This window comes from Pagrus pagrus, assembly GCF_965226575.1.
Source record: "Pagrus pagrus genome assembly, chromosome: 20".
Classification (NCBI taxonomy): domain Eukaryota; kingdom Metazoa; phylum Chordata; class Actinopteri; order Spariformes; family Sparidae; genus Pagrus; species Pagrus pagrus.
Genome location: NC_140207.1, coordinates 18,161,031 through 18,184,573, shown reverse-complemented (window position 1 = coordinate 18,184,573; position 23,543 = coordinate 18,161,031). Strand labels below are relative to the sequence as shown.

Here is a 23,543-nt window from a genome sequence, read left to right as displayed (position 1 = left end):
ATGCTTGAAATAAGAAATTCTGACTTTAACAAAATTTAACGTTTTGTTCCTGTCAGTGTTGAACGGCTTTATAAACCTTTTAATTCTAGTTTCAAGCATTACATAAGTTACTCAGAACCAGCACAGAAGTCATAATGTCTTATCAAAGGTGCACTATGTAACTTTTGTAGTGACAGTTTTGGTTATATATTCCATTATTTTATAACTCTTTTGTTCTTACCTCACCCTAACTCAAAATACAAGCCTGTTTGTATTAATATTTAAATACTTAAATGTTAATACTGCTTTAAAGTACATTTAAAACTCCAACTGCTATTTTTTTAATCTAATTATTTTAATAATTTAATTCATCTTACTTAGATTTTTTCTTTTTGCAGTGGAGCTGAAGCAGCCTTAACAGACCAAAATGACATGACGTTGTGAGGTGTTCTCATATGAAGGTCTGCATGTCTGTCAGCCTGCGTATCCACCTGATTTAAATGCTGCATACTATGTACTTACAAACTGAACTTAAGCTGTGTGAAGACAAATTAGTTCATCCTGTTTAGTACCCAAACAGCCACTTTTCTCATCTAAGTCTTGTAGTTATATCTGGTAGAACTATGCTGTATCTACTGAATAGGCCTATTATGTCTCCTTGTGCAGTGGCTCCATAAAAGTATGTCCTCGTGCCAACAAATTGAACCAAAAATTGACATTTAAGAGAGAAATAATACGGAGAATCTGCCATGATTTTTCCCACAGCCTCCACTTTGCTCTTACTGCCCACTTTCTAGTGAGAGGGGAAGGAGGGATGGCGAAGAAAGTATATAATTAGGAGAAGGTTGGGGGCTGAGGTCCATCCCAGGAGAGCTGGTGCCGAGATCTCACTCCTTCCACTTCCCACAATGCACTGCAGGCCGGGGGGAAAGAGGGAGAGGGGAGGCAATTAGCAGGTAACACGTTAGCAGGCTGATCTGTTTTAAGCCAATACGGACGGCAGCTGCAAGCTACATGTCAATGGAGAAGAGCCCAGTGGTGTGTTTCGATATAGAGGTGTGTGTGTGTGTGTGTGTGTGTGTGTGTGTGTGTGTGTGTGTGTGTGTTTGGGGAGATCAGGTGGGACAAATATATTGTACAGTAAATCTTAATCTGTGTGTGTATGTGTGTGTGTGCATGTTTGTTGTGCAATTATCCATCCTACACACGCACACACACATACACATACACACCTCGAGGCCTTTTTAGCAGCCACTCTTCTGTTTCTATTTCATTTTCATCACACATAATTAAGCCGGAGCGTTTTCCAAACCACCCGCCCCTCGCCACTTCCCCCACCCCGCTGCCCGCCCCTTACAACCCCCTGTGTGTTGTCGCTCATTTACAGCAGACACCGACTGCCGACACTGGCGAAAAAAAAGCATTTATTAACCACGTTTGACCCAATTGGCTTGCATATGAAAACACCTGGGCGTTAGATTGAAATTTAATTGCTTCACTTAGTTAACCCACTTAAGGACCATGTTGGGTTTAGTCTGCTCAATTTGTTGGGATCAGCAGCTTTGTGCGGGGGGGGATGTTGTAGGCTTGGATTATGGATAATTACTATTAATTAAAGGCTGATACTTTTGGCTTTGATGCCACAGCGAGCAAAATGGAGCAGTGTCGGGGAACGAACTTGGCTGAACGGCGTTATGTAGACAAAGGCTGAGGCGATAGAAAGGAAAAGGGCATTCTATCTGAGAAAGAGGGCAGCGGTTTGCTTTGTTTATTTGCCGTTTGTCGGCATCATCAGTGGGAAGGCGCAATATGTCGTCCGCACCCACAGTGTCAATCAGAATCCCATTACTGAAGAGGTCATAGACGCTCTGCTCCAGGTAAGCTAAGTCTCAACGGGCTGCTCCGCTCGCATTTCCACCTGGATAAAGAAAAATAATATATGTGCGACCAACGATATCTCCCATCCCCCACATTTCAAGGAGAACTTTAAACTCATGTCAGGTATGAGAATATGTTTGCTGCTTTCTCTCAGACAACACAGAATCAAAACTTCACGTTTTTTCTTTTTTTTTCTTTTTGTTTTTCGAACAATTTGAGTTCATAGCCTCCTGGGTAATTTTATGAATACATATCAGGACCTTTAGCTCACAGGCGGTCGCTGGCACACTCTATAATGCCTCGAGCAATATCACTTTGAGGGAACCACACACAAAAACAAAGATGCCTTAGCTCCATGAATATTTATTAATCGGAGATAGTAGAGTGGAGTTAAAAATGACAGGCTAATAAGTGGATGGAGAAGAGAGGTGAGAAGAACGATACAAAGATGGATGTTAAGTTATGAAGAAAGCTTTTCAAAGTAAAGCAGGCCCAATAGGAAATGAAGACACAGCACTATACGCAGGGGGAACCCTGGAGGAAAGTTTCTATTAAAGTGCTGTTAAATACACGTTTACTTGGCTCCTTCTCTGAAGGTGTTGTTGCTGGTGCAGCGGTGAGGGGGCCTCCCCTGGTATCCCACATTCAGGAGCCACTGCTGATTGGCAGCCCAACAGCACTGGTGGGTAAGGGACCCTCAGGGCCTCGCCGGCAGTCTCCGTCATTATTATGCCGACAGCGCTATCATTTCTGGATGCTGATTAAAATGTTGGTGAGGTTAAAAGAAGCTGAAGGTTAAACCACAAAGGGCTCCATGTGAAGCCGTTTCACACCGCACCCCCCACCCACTCCTCTCACACACACACACACTTTAGCACACTAACAAGGCAGACTTCTGTAACAGAGAAGGAAAAAAGTGCATTGAACAGGGCTGTGTAGGACTCCATTATGATCTCGGTTTGATTTTAGCCGCTAATGGACTCTGACTGACCTCGAGGTGATACAAAACCTACTACATGTCAGTGTCAACTAGACATTACAATGAAAGGTGCTGGAGTTTTCATCCAGTTTTACAAAAAAAGGGATGAAAACCTTTTTTTTTTTCAGTATTTTTCTTCAGCTTTTTTTTTTTCATATGAGGCTGAGTACCTAGATTAAGCGTCATAAAAATCCCATCTGATTAATTAATAGCTGTAATAGTATTATTGTGGGGTTAGAGATGGACTTTCCAGGTAATGGACTGCATTTTTCTCAAACGCCCCAGATTCCCTGATCAAATCCATCCCGGGGCAACTTTCAACACGAGTGACCAAAGTTAAAAACATAAAAACTCAAAGATTATATGTTATCAGATTATGTCATCTTAGAAGTAAGGTACACAAGAGCTGTGAGTGTCAACCTAATAACTGCTCACACCCTGTAGCTATAACATGAAAATGAGGTGTGAATGAAATTGTGTTCTAAGTAAAAATGTGTCTGACATGATGTAATAACAAGCATTCAGCTTGTTTAACAAGCATTCAGCCTGTGTTTTGGAGGTATTAACTATAGGGTTGGGGCCATTGTCCATCGGCAACTGCTGACAGTCATCAACTACTGAGCCCTGTACCATCGTAACATCTCAATTTTATAGGCCCCACACCTGAAAGCACAAAGAAGAAGTGTTTCCCCTCAGAGTTGCTGTAGGGCAGGAGTTGTTGGGGTTTGTTGGCAATTATTAAACCTGCAGTCAGGCGAACCCAAGATGCTCGGCTACAATGATGGCGGCAGTGATTCTTTTCTGTTTGCTGCTATAAGTGTGTTTCACCCCACCATGCTGCTGTTATTGGCTTTTCTTAGCTTAGCTGCCTCAGTATAGCTAGCCAGCTAACTTAGTTTCCTGCCTCTGAGACTGAACACAGCTTTGTCACAGACATGTGGTACAAAAACACTTTTAGACCCAGCAAGGTGATGTACAGTACAGTTGACCGCTCGCCAAGTTGATGTGACATTGTGGAGTGTGGTCATATGCCAGTTACGTGGACATTGCACTGCCCTCATTTACAATCAAAAGCTAGCTTAAAGCTAACCCAAACTGCATACAGAAGCATTGCAAAAGTTCCTTCCACAAAGCAAAGCTGTGATTTATCAGGCAGGGCTCAACTATTGAAATCTACAGTCATTACCTGCGTCAGAAGCATAAGAAGCTTAAGTGTTTTGCAGGTTGTGGTGTTCTTTCAAATAAGTAAGGACAGACAATAGTTTAATTATGAGATTTGATAGCCTCCATGTTTTGTGAATCCAGGTATTTTATCAACCTGGAACAGGATTTAAAACACACCGGCCCTTGAAATTGAGGCAAATAGCAGATAAGTTGAGTATCAGGGTCAAGGAGTGGTAAGTGATTTAAGCCTGTGTTTTTGCTCGGAATTATTAAATTTGTTCGAGGATCAAGCTAAGCCGTGGCGAGGGCAGAATGGGCAGGGTGAAAGAGGCCAGCTGTCACAGGAGTTTCTCACTAAGACGTGAGTGAACACAACTGTGGGGCTATCTGTGTCATCTGCATCCTCGACACCTTTCCCTCCACCTCTCACTCTGTGCCTCAGGATCGAATGGAAAGATGGCGCTCACCTGGGTCCTAGTCCAAAAAAAAAGATTAAAAATAGCTGAATGAGAGGGCACTTTCAAAGGAGAGAGAGAGGCTTGAGTAGTGCCAATTTGTCTGCCTCTCAGCGTTTACTCCTAAAATATACAAACAAAGCCAAGGCTCCATTAATCTACGATGAGTCACGCCTGTTGGAAGTCCGACTTCCAGTCTTTTTTCAAAGTTGCAGCCAGCGTTTGTTGGCGCTGGGACTGTATCGTGACTCATGGTCCACTTTGGAAACAATCAGGTTATCTTTGACAATCAAGCATCCTCGTGTTGATGATTTGGAAGCACGCTGTATCACATTTCAGCATTAGATGTCAAGCAGTGAGTGATTCCACCTTGGTTCTTGTCTAAACTCGCTAGCGGTAACAAAAATAAATAGTCAGGGGGTGGACAAAATATGGGAAACACTGTGTGAAAAGGATCAGAACTTTGATTGGATTTGATCAAAATGACAATGGCAGAGAGCTGCTGCACAAACAAGACGAGACATCTAGAAATGTTGATTTCTTTAGAGAAAGGAACATTTAATCTTCTGTTTGTGGGCTGTATGTACTGTCAAATCTTGCAATGCATCGCCACAAAGCTTCATCACACCCTCGCAGACGCATGTTGTTCTCTATAACTTCTTCAAAAAGCGCTCAAGCAATTCAAAGTTCTCTATATTCCTCCGAGTACTTTATGCTGCATGAGGATCATAAATTAATTTAACAGGTAGATATCCCCTCAATGCTCATCTAGCCGCAGCAGAAAATGGATTTGCTGAGTTTATTGTTAAATGAAGGTTCTGGTGAGCAGGATGTGAGTGAGGATTTAGTGCACCTTGAGGGACTCCCTCTTTCCAAACTGAAAATATGCTTCTGAGATCTCATCTCATATTAATTTGTCACGGCGAACGTAGCCGTGCCGTTGCTCCATGCCGCCCTCTGGCTAACTCTAAGCTATTCGTCGCCTCGCAGAGCCCCCAAGCCTCGATGCCTCTATTCTCTCAGTGCTTGTTCTGCAATTTAACTTGGCTTGTTTTCCTCAGCCTCCCCTCGCACCTCTTTGTCCCTCTCTCCCTCCTGATCTTTCCTCGCCCGTCGACTGTGACCTTACCACAATTATGCATCCTCCAGTGGGACAATTAAAACTGAGCTACCATCCCGAGTGGAGGAGGGGGCGAGAGAAAGGAAAGGGAGGAAATAATGATGCCAGATTTGTTCGTGCAATAGCCTGCCTCCTTTGAACTAGCTCCTCTTGAAGTTGAAGAAGCAACTGTTTTAGCCGTTCTGACTGCGTTCCAAAGCCACCGCTAGTCAAGGACACGCTGCCCTTCAGCCACATTGTCCAACAAAATAAAAGCTGTCTGTTTTTTTTCTTTTAGCGCCGGAAAATTCACTCATGTTGACGTGATTGTCCTCTTTCAACTCCACCCTGCCATCCCCCGTCTCCCAACCACCCTTCACCCTCTTTGACAGGTGCAAGTGCAACCTTCACGCCAACAGCTGTGTGTATGACAAAGAGAAGCTGAGCTGCGAGTGTGAACACAACACCACTGGGCCTGACTGTGGCCGCTGTAAGAAGAATTACCTGGGGCGAGCTTGGAGTGCTGGCTCCTACCTGCCCATCCCCAAGGGCACGGCTAATATCTGTGAGTAAACACACACACACACACACACACACACACACAGTCACACACATCACAAACACGGTGAGTAATTAAAAAGGATGGGTTACATGGACGAGCAGATATTAGTAAAGGTCTTACAGACAAAAACACAAACGCTGGACAAACTAATGGAGATTTCCCATCAAAGTGTGAATCAAAATACAAAGGCATGTATGCAGACAAATGATGAAAGTTGAATCCCAATTAGCAGTATCCTGCGTGTCATCTCAGAGCTCTGACAGTCACCACGTTAATAGTGAGATACTGAGTAGTGAAGTTTCAAAGCAATGCGGAGCAATTAAAGACGTTTCACAGAGATAAAAGACAGAGAGGCAAAGACAGTGGGGAGAGCAACTTTTGTGTATTAGGTTTGTCATGTCAAATGTGTCCAAAGACCTGGATGTAATTTAACAAAACTGAGTGACTCTGAAGCATGTCGGACACGCTACTCTGATTTCTGACAAGGCTGCAGGAAGAGAAGTATTTTGACATTAGAAACACTGAGTAGGGGAGGTGAGCAAAGAGGTGAGCTAACAATCTACAAAAATCATTAATTATGTGTAAACTGCATTAGCGGAGAGGACAGTGTTGGCAGGTCAGAAGTCATTGACAGTGAAACATATCACTATCCATATGTGAGCTGATTGTAACGCGACGTGAAAAGTGAGACCTCCCCGTCTCTCTCGGTTGTCTATACAACCCTGTGGACGGTTTGTCGTAGTTGTTTAATGCTGCTGGACTGTGGATTTCTTTGTGAAGGACTCGCGTCTGATTGTCTGCGACAGTCCAAGGGATGTGACTTTATGCATGTTCTGAGTGCCTCTCTCCGCTCTGCTAACAGAGAGCAACAGGAGCTACTGTTATTTCACAAATGGAGTCCACTGACAAACTGACGACCGGCTTTCAGCACAACACAGAAGTTCTGCAAACCCCCCTTAAAAGCACAGCCAGTATATAAATATACAAAAAAAAAAAAATTCACATGAACTGGACATTTTCACAGAAAGTGATTGGCTTTTTTCACATATGAATAAAAAATTCCACATGTGAAAATTTCTTTTTAACATGGAATCATGTGAAATTCACTTTTCTCCATGTGATTGGGTGTGTACACTTGTGAACTTACATTTTAACATGTGAAAATAGAATAATGTCACATGAGAACTGGACATTTCCACAACTGACGGGCTTTTTTAATCATATGAATTAAAACTTCCACATAAAAACACATTTTGTTCATGTCATTGGCTTTTTCTCACAAGTGGATTTGATTTTCCACTTATATAAACAAAATTATAAAGCATGTTTGATAACTTGAATGGCAGGACTGACATGAAGCACACACAGTAGGCATATCTGTGAGGAAGTGAGTTCTCCTCCCTGACCCTCCTGTCAAAACAAGTGGACGCAGCAGTTACAGCACCAGATGCACCTACGTCTGCCTTCACTCTTCGTTACTGTCTTCCTATCCTTTACAAAACACCCACGACATCTAGACGGTGCTGAAAAGACCAGGCAGGCTCTCTCATCTGTATGTGAACAAACTGAGTGTTCAGGGTCAGGGTTTCAGTTTGCTTTACTTTACCTTATTTATTTTTTTTACCTGTATTTAGTGTAGTAACTGAGAACTGTTTCACACAATGAGTTACTGAGCAGTATTATATGTGTATTTTTGTGGCACTTTCTTTTTCGTATTCCTCAAAAATAATAAGAATGTTAATCTACAAATACCTTGGGATTTCAGAGGTTCAGGTGGAATATGCATAATTGGGTACATCAGTTTAATTGGTCCTCATCGTGGCCTAGTACACATAAATCTGACAAACGGCAACTACGTATAAAGTGTATACTGTATGTCCATGTACGTACTCAGTTAGCATATACTGACACACATTTTTTACTCCATTCAGTTGCATTTGTTTGAATTTTGTCATTAGACAAAAGCTGAAATAAGGTTTTTAATAGGCTGCTGGAAATATCTGGACCATCTACACTTCCTGATTTTCAAATCTGGCCCAATTGAATAAGTAATTGAATAGCCCTGTGGCTACGTCATACTTTCATTTGTCCAATTTTAAAAATCCATCCCTGAACCAAAGGCATGTACCAATGTAATTTAACATTGTAGCAAATTCCCAATTGTCATCATTGGGAAAACTATAATATAATTAACCTATAATAAACCTACTCCACATCCATGTGCACTTATAGGAGCCAAATTCCATAATAATAATTATAACTAGCAGCAGACTGCATGGTCTTACATCTTTATTATTATTCTAAAGTGCCTGTTGATATGAGGACATATGCTTTGCTTTACACCAATACACTTAATGTACTAGAGTTGATAAATAATATTCACCAGCTGCAGCTGCAATGCTAATGTGAGGATGAACCAATTATTTACTGCTGCTTGAGCTGAAGAAAGTGGGCCAGCTCCTTTTTGTTTAATGTCTTGTGGTGACGTCACATCATGTGAGGAATTTTTCATTGTCTTCTTCTGGAGCTGAGGCCTGTTTAGCCCGATGAAACAGTGGGCCTCATGCAAGAACCACTCGTACCGAGAGTGGACTCTTTATGAGGCGATATAGGTTTGGTTTGCTGAAACTTGTCGCACTGCTGCACATTATCAACCTCAAAAGTAACATTTAGGATAAGAATATGAAAATGCTCACGATGGTGTTTGCGACATTGGTCTACACAGACAAACTTGCCTTGGCTAAACGGAGGAATGCAAAACTTGGATATAATAATCTCAATTCCTCTTTTCTCAAAAAGGTTCTCTCTAATAAATATACCCAAACTCTTGCTGTTAATTATTTATTTGGATCCCCAGCAGACAAAAGCAACAGCTGCTCTTCCTGGGGCATGAACAAAACAAGGACACAGTGTCACACAGTACTCCTACGTACTCTGCTTTAGTGGCACTGAAGTGAGGGGCTGGGTCCAATTCCTCATGTAGACTTATGCAATGACTGTAACTGACCACTGAGAGGCAAATGGATAGACTTGTGAGTTTGTATAGCATTTGTTTGACACAAAAACTCATCATGTTACAGCCCGGTCGCCAGGATAAAATGTTGGCAGTTAACGTTTCTGCAAACCACTGATATGTTCACATTTGTACCTGTCATAGGCCTTTGTACCATGCTGTCTTTTGTACAATACGTGTCATACCACATTCACGTTGCATTGATGACCTGACTGTCATATCAGGAAGTCAAGGTTATGGTGGTGGAGTTACAGGCGAGAAGGCTGCCGAGCCAGAGACCGCAGTATGAGACTGTGTTCCAGTATTTGTGAAAGTGACACTACTGGGTATTTTAAAGGAGATCTAAGGACCTTTTTTCTAGCTGTTAGTGGTGACGAAAAACAGATATTTTTGACAAGTTTTTGGAGACAAAACCGGGAGTTTAAGTCAAAACACGATCTTTTCCTAACCCTAACCAAGTGTTTTTTGTGCCTAAACCTAACCAGATCAAATCAGACCAAAGTGAAAATTGAACCTAAAGAAACATAAAGTTGCAGCCTAAGGAAATGTAAAGTTTGAATATCTGTGGTTTGCAGAAACGTACATTACCAACATTTATTCTGGCAATTGATTGGCATATGAAGACAGACACAGACACAGAATCCCTGGCGGCCAGTTTGCCTGCCTCACATCAACAAAACCAGCAGAGTGATGAGCGGCAGTGCTTTAAGTTCGAGTGCGCTGGCATTAATTTAAAAGTCCAAGTTTTATCCCGCCCTGTCCCCTTATTGCATCCTCTGTGATTTCTGCCTCTCTCAATTGTGCTCGAGGACTCTCGGCCACCGGCTGATGACTTATTCTCACTCCCAGAGGATCTGTGTTATGAGACTTAGGGAGGGTTTGCGAAATGGCCGATCCCAGAGCTCAGATTGACAGCACATTATTAAAAAAGGTGACACACACACACAGGTGCTCATCCGGACCTCCACGCACCATCCTCAAAGCATTCACGCACACTTTCATAACTACCACACAAGGACACACACACACTGCCTTTGCCCTGCAAGTGATGAAAAACAGTCTTAGTATAAAGTGCATTATTATACTTTGTCTTGGAGGGGAAAAAATCCATAATGTAATAACGCTGCGGAAGATCTGTAGGAATCCAAGGCTATCCCTCCTGAATAGAAAAACGAATGCACAAGGCTGACAGAAAAATGCACCTTGTGCTGTTTTGTAATTTTCAAGCCCATTCGACGCCGATTCCAAAAGTCTCCTTCCCTCTCAATGTTTTCCCCCCGAACCCAGTGAGCATATGGCAGCTCTTTGGAGACAAATTTGTCAAAGATGAAAATTTAATTAAGATTTAATTTCTTTTTACTATGCCCATCAAGTCGTCTGATGAGATAACAGGATCGATGAATCATCATCCTGTGGTGGGGGGGGTGTCACACAATGGCACGAGGAAGAAGAACAGGATTTAAGAAGTGATGATGAAAGAAAAGGATGGTGAAGATAGAAGGAGGGGAAGTGGGCATCACTCTCTGTCACAGCTAACTCAGCCTTCTGGGGTGGCTGTGTCTCTCTCGCTTTCCCTCTCTCCATCTATGCCCCCCCTTCCCCCCTCAACCGTCTCTCAGCCTCACTCATTCTCACTTCCTCCCTCTGTGGAGACAGAAGGAGAGGGATCAGTTCGAGAATTAACCATGGCAGTTCATTTCACTGTAGGGCTGAGGATACTGAGGGAGATAGAAGCCTGCGGTGGAGGGGGGCAGTAATGGGTGGCCTCTGAAAAGTTGATTTCAAATACTAAAAATGTATCCTGAATGTTTTATCAGGGGATAAAAAAAATGCTTAGATGCACTTTAAATGGATTTGGAGAAATTTCATTTGTTTGCATCCTGTGTGTGTCTGAATGTGATGTGTTGAAAGACGATATTAGCGTAGCCGAATTGCAGGTCGTCAAAATTTGACGTAAGAATACTCAAATTAAGGTTTCAGGTAGCTTTAACCCATCAAACTAAAACACACATTTGTACAATCACATACCGAATGTGTACACACACTCATTGTCACTCAGCAGAACAGATCATGAAAAGCAAATAGAGTGCATACATGTACCTTAGCCAACAGCAACAATCCTCTAAATTGAAATATGTTCGAAACGCATCTGGATTGAATTTGCATTCAAAATGAGTTGCATAAATGGCATGATTAACTATTTTATTGAAATCTGGCATGTACTATATATGTATATAAATGGGATTTTAACATCTTGATGTAAGAAATTAAGTAAAAGCTGCTCTTTGAACAGTTTGACTCTGGGAAATAGGCAAATTTGTTTTCTTGCCCTCTGTACGAACACACTGCCTTAATGCTGAATGTTAAGCTACAACATGCAGGTGGTTAGCTTAACACAACACAAAAACCTGAAATGGGGGAACAGCTAACCTGCTGCCTACCAGCAACTCGGAAGCTCACTAATTAACACATTATTTCTCATGTGTATTAATAGGACCAGTTTTATTTTAAAGGTGGAATTATGTGCTGTACTATTTTAGTTCGAGGTGCAGAGACTTCCTGGAGTCTCTTGACAAAAGTTGTCTGGCAGTCTTGTCAGATTTCCGGGAAGTCACACCTCCCGTCCTTATACTTACTGTCTCCTACTGTAACTGTATCTTAAACTTACAAAACACAAGTTTCTTGCTTTAACATATCATTATGAAGTAAATATTGATTGCACTATGTAATGGCTATAGAATAATGAAACCATTGGCTTTATTGGTTCCTTACAAACCTCGCCTACAATATGTAGCTTTGTCTGCCCCCGGACATGAAATCTCCTGCAAAAGAAGCCTGACTGGTGATGTGATCAGGCTGGCAGCTTGGCACCATTTCTATATGCTTTCGCATCTCCATTATAGTCTAAATAAATTAGTAAACTCACATTTTTGTAATGTGTATGTGGTAGTTGCTACTATGAGGAAAATGGGAAGCCATTTTGTTGTTTTTGGAAAAGTTGCGCCTATACATATGCATATATATATGTATATATATGTATGTATGTATGTATGTATAGAGAGAGAGAGAGAGAGAGAGAGAGAGAGGCACAAATGAAAAAAAGAGTTGATTGTTGGAGCTAGTGACCTGTCTTTACATGGTGACATAAGCAGTGAAGTTATGTAAGAGGAGTGTGACCTTGTTGCATGGTGACAGCCTTGTAAATGTTCAAGTGTTGCATTGAATGATGGCTGAAGTGAACAATAATAAAATATCCTGGTGTACATGGTGTTCATAACCTTTGGTCTGGGTTCATTGTGCTGTGATGTTTTGACACTACATATCGGCTGCTTTTAAGTGCTAATCTTTACTTTAAATGGTAATTTGATGAAAATAGGTCCAGATACTTGAACACATCATCCAGTAGTGAAAAGAGTGTTTTTGCAGATGTATTCAGTCAAATGTTATTTTCTCCCAGTTTCAAAAACTTTTTGGAGATTAAGTCCTCATTTGTTCTGTCTGTGGCCTGATGAAATGAATAGATTTCCTTGTCAGGGCAGGATTAAGAGACACTTGTTCAGATTTAGCTGAAGCCAGCTAAAGTTTATGGATCTGCTTTGATCAGAGCAGTAATAGGCGTGAACATGCAGTGGATTTCACTGTAATGATTCATCCCGTGCCTGGAGAGAAGCTCCACATTAGTCCTCCATAGTCTGACTGAAAAACGTGCATTTCATGGTCCCAGATGAAAATGAAAAGAAGCCCAGCATATTGCAGGTGACAGTCTCGGCAACAACGAATATTATTTTATATGACGTAGAAATTGCATTTTTCTGCTGTTGTCCTCTAATTAGTGCACATTAATGCGGAGCTACCAGATGCTACAGACTTATTATTAGTCCTTGAGTCCAACTGGGAGGTGCTGATCATGGAAATGTGACCAACACATACACATGATGCCTCATTTGCACCGACGTATATATACCCAGATTGAGATTTTTTCTGATTAATCTCCCCTCTTGTGCAGGGGAAGCAGGTTTCTATACGTATTTTAATGGCAAGACCAAATCCCACAGGAACTGATATAATGGATCTCATTCTTTTGTGAGTGAACTCAAACAGCTATTACTGGATATGGCTCTCTGTGATGTGTCCCCTATATTATGTCAACGAGAGCGACTGATGTGAATGGAATTTGTGTGGTTTGCTCAAACATATAGCGAACTGCCTTTAAAAAGCTGTTGTTTAAATATTCATTATAGTCATTAAATGGTTTAATGAGCCCTTGGTAGCACATTACTAACTAATGCATTAGTGTAATCACATTACTAATGAAGTTCTAATAAAGCACTAATGTAATCACATTACGCCCGTGCCAATACATGTGTTCCATTAAGAATTTCCACGATTTAGTGCTTTTAAAGAAAAAGCTTTTGTACCTAACCCTCACTTGATAAAAAATAATTTAATTTGAGTGTCATTGCTCTTTAAATCTGATTAGAAGCTTGCGCGACAGATTGCTCTGTGGAAAATGTTGAGGGTTTTTCACCAGCTCACAGCGCCATGTGTTTATGCATTCACACACATACACACACTTGCTGTGCGCACATTGCTTCACATTGCCTCTCTCTCTCTCACATGCAGCACCCACTCATTTATGCCTTTATTTCTTTTTCCGCAGCTATTTGAATTTCCATTTTAGCTCCATTGTCTTTTGTTTTTTCTGTCTTTAAAACTTATCGCCTGTTGTTTTGCATCCTCTCATTCTGTTGATCCTTCTGCCCTTTTACCCCACCACTTTTGTCTTCCCCTTTTTCTTCTTCTTCTTCTTCCTTTCTTCTTCTTCTTCTTCTTCTTCTTCTGCCTCCGCTTGTTCTCGCACCATCTCTTGGTTTTGTTTCATGCTCGCGTTCTCTCCCCCACAACACCCCCAACCACCCCAGAGACCGGGCTTGTTTACTCTGTCTTTTCCACATCTCGGCTCTGTGCAGCTGTGACGGTAATCTTTCTTTCAAATATTTGTTTCTTCCGTCTCCAGATTTTTTTTTTTTTTTACTCCTTCCCACATTGATGCCACCACCAACGTACACCTCATCCCCTGCCTGAAATCTTAAACTGTGCTTCTTCCAACTTGGCTCCTGGGCACTTTTAGACTTGCCACCTTCAATTCAAATCTACACATTGAGAGCGGGCGAGGGAGCGAGCCGGGCACTCCGGCAAGGCGAACCGTAATTTTGCTCCTGAGGAATTCAATCAAGTCAGCATGCCGTGCGCTTGTGTTTTGGCAGCCTTTCCGCTACTAACCAGTTAGTGATGCCTGTCACCATCACTGGGCTCTACGTATATAGCCAAAGAGCTCCAGATAATGATGGATTGCTATAGAATGATGGCAGCCAGGGAAAGTAATTACCAACTTTGCCTGCGGTGGAAATGCAGCAGATAAGCTCCTTTCCAGAGCAGTCCAGGTAGCGCCAAGGTAAACAGGTGAGACACATCGAAGGTCAAAGCAGAATGGATACTGACAGAAACAATGTAATGACACCAGTAGTCACACACAGACACACACTAACAAACACACACAATCCTACTTTCACTCCAATAACTAAATGCGCTCTTGACAGTAGAACCATATGGCAAATTTGATGTCCTCTTTTTGACAGATGAGTGTGTTTGTGTGCCAAAGATTTAAAGCCCATAGATCCATGAGAGAACATTTATTATTGCTTTCTGATAATCCATTCGCAAAGGTCGCAGCGATGGCCTGAGATGGATAACAACATAACTGGAGCTGAATCAGTGCAGGATGAACATCAAGCGCTGGGACTTGTAACCACACTGCTCTGTGAAATGTATTATAGTCAGTTGATGCCCCAAATGACTGAGGCTCTCTACTGTATTTTAATGGCCACATTTGTGTGTCGCATGTGTTCATGTTCGGCAAAACGCACACACGCCTCCGAGATCATGTTCGCCAGGCAGCGGCTTGCAACCACGATCCCTGCACAACTCATAAAAATCAATGGAGCACGCCGTCAACATAAGCAGCTCCTAATGCTCATCCTGTGCGATAGGAGAAAATTAGATTGCAGCCGTGCCCCGTAATGGCGGGGCCAGGCAGGTGAAGGGGATTGGAAATGACTGTGATTGTGAATTAATCGAATGACCCGACATGGGATCCTGGACATCTGCTCGAACCCCACAGGTTGTTCATAAAGCAGCAAATAATTGCCCCGACAGGCCATTGGTGTTCAAAATCATGACCTGGAAGAAAAGGTTATTTGGCCATGAATTAGACACTCGGACAAAGGATCATTCGTCAAATGAGAAGTCATTTTGACAACTCACTTAACTTGGATAAAACATGTTAAAGGACCTTTACGTTAATGTCTTCACTTCTTTAGAAAGTGTAATGCATCATAAATAGAGGGAGTAGATTAACGTATCATATAAATCATTTTTATGCAGCAAATACTGTGTAAAATGCCTCATTCATAACATCCCCTTTCTGTCAGTGGTGTAATGAGTTCAACACTAGTGCACACCCTTCCAGTACATCCGTACAGTACAGACATTTTGACTTGTCAGAGTAGGAAATGCACAGGCGTGACCAATAACGTTAACAGTGGCTCTACTGTCATGAATTTCACCTTTGCTTTTGCTGCTTTGACAAATCAAAAAGGGTCTTTTGCCGATGTGTCTTTGACATTTAGCTGAAGACAAACAGTGGTCATGCACAGTTGGTATAGTGCAGTACTGTCTCTGTATAGACGCTTTTGATAAGAATATTCTATCCTCTCAAACTGTGAACTCTCAGTTTGGAGATGTATACTAATGGAAGTCTCCACCACAATAACACGAACAAGTCACCTCCCTCTCTCTCTGCCTCTCTTTTTCTCTCTGGTTTTATATTTATACTCCTCTCCAGTTAATGCAGTGGGTCCCCTGCTAATCTTCCACACTAGATGTAGATAACGCCTGTATTACTGCTCTGTCAGCTACTTCACTCTGCCAGGGCCTTTTTAGCTCTGCGTTACTGTGTTTTTTTCTTCTTTTTACAGTTCAGTTTCAGAGCTAAAACACTTGCAGTCGCACATTTTTCGACTTTGTCTGTGACTAACTGAGGGACCTTGTATAGCCTTATGCATGTTTGACTTGGCAGTGTATACATACTGTAAGAGAATTTGCAGTCGCCTACATGAGTGACTATGTGGAAATGGCGTTAATATCTGATGTTGTCAAGCAGGCTGATGCGTTACCAGTTTTACTGTAGAAATTGCATATTACGTTTATACATAATTCACCGTTTGCTGAGCCTTGTCTCTGTTAGTAACTGTTGCTGCACTTTCTGTTCTTGCACAGCACATTATGCAGTTTAGAAAAAATAAAAGTGCAGATTCAACACTGACAATTAAATCTGGAAACAGTTGGTCCTTAAATTTAGACAGAGGTTTAACCAGGCTTCAAGCAGCATCAAGTGTAGCCAGCTAACCAAAGCTGATTTTAGTCCAATAAGTCAGTTAAAAATGTTGTCTTCTGCTGACTTTTCACTGTTTCAGCTGACTGCTTCTGTAAAACAACGGAAAAAAGAAGTTGAAACTTTTATTTCTTTGTTGCAATTTTACATTTGTAAAGGTTCAATTTTTTATTTAATGTTGTGACAACACTGTGTTGGGTTTAGGCACAAAAACTACTTGGTTAAGGTTAGACAAAGATCATGTTTTGGCATAAGATACCTGCTTTGGTTACAATACTTGACAAAAAATGTCAGATTACCAATATCAAAATCAGCCACAGGCAGCTGTATTCCAACTAATATTACACCATAGTCTGGGTGAATACTCGATTCAAATTGGTTGCAGAGTGTCAATTGTTTTCTGATATATAGAAACCTATGGAACTGCTCAAGTAGTAACTCACTGGTATCAAGCAATCATTTGACATTTTCAACTGCTTTTCAGCTCACTACAAATGGTCTGTCGTTTGTTTGTGAAAATCTTGACATTGATTTGGGGACAATGACGTGGCTGGCTAGCTAGGCAGTCTTGTTATTGAACATACTATCACATTATATTTACTTGTCAACTGCATACAACCGCTTTAGTTGGAGGAAGTTTATTGTTGATTAAAAGCAATGTGCGCCGAACGACATCAACAACAACAACAACAACCAGATATAAATACAAGTACGAGAGCATCTCTCTTTCTGCAAACCATGTGTGATTGACACTCGACGGGAGGGAAAGAGTGATGGCAGATTGTCTGCTAGGTCATTGAGCACGGATGCTGCGTTCTCTTGGACAGATAAAAAAAAAAAATGTAAAATGTTACAATGGCCTGCCAAATACACTGTTTTTTATGATATAATGCATGAAAACAAAAATTAATGATCTTTTTTTTTCTTTGGCAAGTGACCACGGTATGATAATTGACACCTCATCAGGCATTATCTTTTATCCCATTTTCCTATTCAGACCCTTAACAGTCAAATACAAATAGAGTGATATTTAGTTTCTACAGTACAGTGTTCTCTGCTCTGTATCAGTATGCATTGTGACACTCAGAGCCAATGCTGCCAAATCAAACTGTACTTTGTGAATAAGGTGATTGTGATTCCTATTGTCCTTGCCCTTGTCCTTCCTGTCTCCTGGTTAGCATCTGCCCACCCCCTTGAGGTTTGACATCCATTACACTCCGCCTCCATATGCCCACATAGCCCCCTGCACTCCTGCACAGCTCTCAGACAGGTCACAGGTTTGGCTCCTAAATACAGTTTGCAGGCAGAGATCAGAGGAAGAGTGATTGAATGACAGGAGTTTGATCAAAGTCCATGTACACAAACACATGCGCACACTCAGGAAATCCTCATGTTTCTCCTGAGTACTTGGAGATATTTTGTGACGGTTCCATTAGACGAAAGGCACCCACCAAAAATCCTGCACAGATGCCTCCTCGCCTCCTCAGCCGTAGGTGTGGTGGTGAGCGGATGACGGGAGAGATGTGAGCAAGAAAGCACCGTTTTTATTTCATTTCTTCCTCTCTAGCTTATGTGGGCTCTTTTCTCCGATTGCCCAGCATGCTTCCCCTCCCCACGGCGAGGGGGTTGTTTGTTTTTGTGGGCAGACTGCCTTATTGAGGGCAGGGGGTACAGCGAAAGGGAGGGTGGGCCTCTGTTCAAACGGATGATGAGAAAAAGTGGAGTTGGCATCGATGTCCCAAGAGCAAATTCCTCTGAAAACAGATACCGACCGAAAATACACAGCCAGTGTGTTCACGTACCTTTGGTCTAACATTGTCTGCGCTTCATGGTGTCTCAAACGCGTCTCAATGCGTCATTCACATTCACAGTCCTAATTAATACCCGAAACGAGATGTCGATGGTTGGTTCAGGTGGCGAAATGATCAGCGCAAGAAGCCTATGGATGTCTCAATCTCCTCAGATCCACAGTCTGGCGATGTCCTGGTGTGGGGGAGATCTGGTCACCATGGGGATGAGACAGACTGTATTATCTGCTCAGTGGCTGTCTGGCACAAGGGAATGCGTGATGTAGGGATGGACAGGCAGGCAGTAGGATAAGACATGTCCTCCTTTGGCGTCAGAGGCAGAGTTTGCCATCTATGATGCCTTTTGATATGATGTCTGTGTGATTGTGTGTCTGTGTGCATGAGCCTTATGCATCTACGGCAGCACATATCTGACAGACTGATGTGCTGAGACGCATCCTAGAGCAGTATGCAACTTTTTAAACTCTGAAATATTCAAAATATTTGAGCCTCTGACTGTCATGTTTGTGTCGTTGGGACATTTTCTGGTGTTTTGGGAGAGGGCAGCAATGACCTTTTCTGGCACTAATGTACCAACAACAGGGGGATGAAAGCAGAAAGCTGCTGTTTTAGATACCACATTCTCAGACTATGTTATTTTAACTGAATGCAGCTCATCAAGATGAATCATGAGTGCCGGGGTGCGAACTCAATCAACTGTGAGGGAGGATGGCAGGACTAACAATATACTTTCTTGTCTCAAGGAGAAATGTTGCCATTGACGGCTTGAAGTTATTTTAATGCTGCAATCTAAATGTTTTCTCTTTCTCTCTTGCAGGTATTCCCAATAACATTGGTCCAGTTAGTAAGTAAACAGTTACAAAGGAACTATATGAATGCTTGATGCTTTGCTTTGCCTATTGTTGTGCCACCCTTCACCATACAACCTTCAACTTAGTGCCAAGTGTTCATTTCTGATTCCAGTCTTCCTACAACTGATCACTCAACAACTGTTGACTGACCTGTTTTTGGTTGGTGAAGACAGATAAGCAATAGCCGGGGGGTATATTGTCATGATGTGAGCATATTAATTTACTTTACTCAGACTTAACTCAACCAGATAACACTTGCCTGGCTCTGCATGCAGAATGTCATTTGTTTTTTTCTTCCTCTTTTTCGCTCTCCCATGCATTATAAATAAATGGCATCTAGACTTTATTAAAGTGCCAAGACCTCTCTGGCAGTATAAAGTCACAGGAGGTCATTTTAATATGAGCCGCAAGCACCTCAGCTGGTATTATCTTCGTCAACCAGTAGCCCCTCAGGGGGGGGGAGGAAGAAGAAGAGAGGTGCCATGTCTCAAGTTACCGCTGCCTGGAAGGCTGTGTGATGCAGGAACTATAGGACTGTATTGAACTAGTCAAAGTGCATTCACACGCCTGGCTCAATCCTCCTTAATCTTTCTTCCTGCTGCCCTGTTCAGTAGTATCCTGGGGACAGCAGATTGACTATCAAACCGCCCCCTCCTGGTCTGATCCTGGACTTACTAGACGGGCAGAGGGTTAAAGAGACATGTAAGATTTGATAAACTGGCTCTAATGATCAATTGACCCTTTTGAATTATCAAGAAGACAGTGTTGATTGAAGTTGTTTATACTGTAGCTGCAGTATTATTAACCTTTAAGCGTAAGCCTACACTGGAATATGTGATGAAGCCTTTTTGTGGTAAGACGTTAATGTAATCTGGAGATTTAGTTGTCAGGGAAAAAATATATATACATTATAAAGTCAGTATAATTTCAAATTAAGGTAAATGTTATTAATCCACTGTCATATCTGTTCAATATGACGCTAACACAAAGACCAGACTAGCAGTTTCCCCCTGCTTTAAGTCTTTATGCTAAGCTAAACTAAGTCTTTGAGTGTCTTATTTTGAATGTACACAAGTATCAAAAGTAATTAAAAGTAATTTTCTGGCGGCCTTGCTGATTATCAGGTTGTTTATCGATGTTCAGCATTTTTTTGATAATTAGATTTTTATATTATTTTTATCGGATTGCCAATAAATAAACATTTAAATTCATTTTAAAATGTGCTACTTTGACTCTGAAGCAGAAGTAACCAGTAACTAAAGTTATCAAATAAATGTGTGGGTAAAAAGTACAACATGTGCTTTCAAAATGCAGTGGACTGGAAGTATAAGGCAGCAGAAAATGGAAATACTCAAGTAAAGTACTTCATAATTTTATTTAAAGGTTAAATCTGCCAATTTTTATATAGTTTAAAGTGCTGATTTTCAGTGTAAAACTAGCAGCTACCTTTCACTCAGTATCTAGCTAATGTCCAAGTGTTACCAAGCCAAATTATGTGCACCGAAGGACACATGGATGACACATGTACGCTTGTTCTCATCGTTTAAGGGCTAAGATGATCGTCGGGCAGGTTTCCCAAAACGTGCTGCGAGACACAGGCTGAAAACAGATTATTCTCAGGTGGTTTTTAATCAGGCTTTAGGGAGGCAGCTTACGCAGGAAGTGAACACTGGTTGTAAAGTCTGATGCTATGTCATGAGTCAGAAATGGACATGTGGCCAAGACGACCAACCCACCCCTCCTTCCCCCTTCCAATCTTCCACTGCCTGCCTCTCTCCCTCACACCTTGAATATTACGCTTCGTCTCCATGCATGGCCTGACGAGAGCCGAGTGTGTATGTGCATGCTCTTCATACATGCCGTATATACATGCATACATATTCACACCAGTCCTCTCCGTCCCATCCTAATGCCAGGCCAGACCATGTCCAAAGGCTGTCCTCAAATCCTTTACAGGGAGGGGGGGGGTGTGCATGCTGATAAGTGTGTGTGAGTGTGTGTTAGGGGGGCTGGGTGATGTAGAAAAGGACACCCTGACAAACCAAAGTCTTCACTTCTCATCCAGATTGGCCTGCAGGGATTTAGAGTTCTCACAAATGGCTGTCTGGTCACAGCAGCACTCCCACAGAAAAATACTAAAAACTAAACACACTGAAGAGGATGAAGCTGTTTTCAGTGCAAACACAAAGCAGTTTTATGTGTGCGTTATTAATAAAGTGATAATGGAGTGGACAAGAAAAGGTTAGGATGTCCTTGAGGTTGTTAAACGGACGAGAAGGAAAGCTATTGCAGGGGGAAAAGAAAGCACTACACTTTTCATGTTGTTGTTTGAAGGTAATTGAATTCCTTATTGACTTTTCTCAATTCTATTTCAAGTTTATTAAGCCGGGCAGAATTGCCTAATGCGGACCATTAAAATGAAATTAATATTTTAAAAAACAATTCTGGCTCTGCAAGATTGCATTTCATTATGGGTATGGCATTGATTAAAATCCGTCACCACTCATTTAGCTCGCCTTACCTGAATATTCCCCATAACAAAATAATTAATGGAACCCAGATGTGTGTTACATCCAATCAATTGCCTACGAAGAATAATTAAAAATGAACTTACTTTACCAATTAGCCATTATAGATCCTGACAACGCGGTTTGCTTGTGTTTTATTTTTTTCCTCAAATAATGCACACAGCGCATACTGTGCTGTCGTCACAGATTAATTGTTCATGTCCTCGCGAGTCAGTTTTGTTCTTGAGCAAACAACTTCACTGCTAAAAGCTTAACACGGCAGCAAAGGATATGAAGTCAGATAAAAAACAAAGCACATGACAATTTAAAAGAAATAAGACCCAAGTTTGAGTGGTGATGTGGTGCGCCCTCTTTGTTGAGCTCTTTATTTGTTAGTCTGTCATTTTCAAAGAGTCTCTCATCGGGGGACTCAAGTGACTTAAATCCACTGGAGATGTCGCAGTCGTCACCGGTGCCAGAATCCCCAAGCAGGATCAATTGTGAAACATTTTTTGGGGAGATAAAAAAAAAAAATGAAAGAAAAGGATGAGACAGGAGATAGTGCATGATAGTCTTTTGTTCAAGCTGTTTTGAAATCAATGACTGGTAATGTTAGGGGGGGGTGTTTAAAAGTGTCACAGTGTGTAGACATGCCAAGCTCAAAGCTAATGTATTATTTAATCCCAGTGCAATGAAAAAGGTTGGAAACAATTATTGCATGTTAAAAAAATAATAAAAGAAAACGAGTCAGCTAGTGAACAGCAGTCAGATTCTCTATTCACAGACAGTTAGGCCGATAGGCTTCTGGCCAAGACACCACTGGATGTTAATTATCCAAGATTGCATGATTCATGGAGTCAATAGCGAAAGGACAGAAAGATCAAGTGAAGAGATGAAGGGGCGCGATGAGGAAACTTATCCGTATTCCTCCCCTTGCTTGAGTCTTCTCCATTTCCAACCGCAAAGTATTTCCCTGACACGGAAATACCGACTTGTATGTAATTATGAGGTTATGCTACCCACAGCAGTCTGTCATTCCCAACAAGTCCCAACACCTGCCATTATTTATTCATTGTTATTCTTCCACCAGAAATACACTGTAATTAGATATTGATTACATAGTCGATGTGATGAATTAAACAAAATGCCCCCTAACTTCTTAATTTGCTATACATAGTTTAGGCTCGCTTGCATAAATCATGACTTAGATACTAACTTTAAGAGGGTTTTTATCCTTTTTTTTCTTCAGTTTCTCACTCATCATCGCCATCGCCATGAACATGAACAAGCCCATGGAAGTCACACAAATTACATACAACGTCTCTCCAATGTCCTCGATGGGTCTTTGGATGCATTCTCTTTGCTCGTCCATGTCAGCCCTGCCCCATTGTATTTGCTGTTTCCTGATTTACAGATTTGAGTCATGCTGGACATGTCCGTGTCTCCAGTTGTGTGTGTCCACTACCACGTAGTCCCCCCACCCACCCCCTATAGACTATCTGTAAAGGGCATCACACAAGTGAACATGAATAACTCCTGGTTTCTCTCAATTGCACGCAGTTCGGCAGAATGTCTCATCCCTAGGTGTCGCTAACCGAAAAGAAGGTAGGCATCTAAGAATATGCAACAACTATGTTTTTTTCACAAATTCATTTACCTCAGGGTGTTTATATAGTGAGCAAGAAATGACTCTCTGGTAGCTAAGAGTATTTGTGGGTAGCATCTTCCCCTTTTCCCAATCTTGGTTATTTTCCTGACAAACCAATAAAAACATCCTCAGTCTGCTTGTCTTGCT

At 41.7% G+C, this 23,543-nt stretch overlaps 1 protein-coding gene across 4 annotated transcripts in view; it reads left to right on the top strand.

The window, feature by feature from the left end:
- Nucleotides 1-23,543, top strand: part of ntng1a (netrin g1a) — a 290,034-nt gene that overhangs the window by 251,030 nt on the left and 15,461 nt on the right. For 3 of the 4 annotated variants that reach the window (XM_084339810.1, XM_084339809.1, XM_084339808.1), the window contains 2 exons: nucleotides 5,947-6,119; nucleotides 19,208-19,234. In XM_084339810.1, the coding sequence (XP_084195936.1) occupies nucleotides 5,947-6,119; nucleotides 19,208-19,234 (200 nt within the window). Of the gene's footprint in view, nucleotides 1-5,946; nucleotides 6,120-19,207; nucleotides 19,235-23,308; nucleotides 23,354-23,543 lie in introns of all 4 variants that reach the window. The other variant, XM_084339811.1, reaches the window with a different exon arrangement.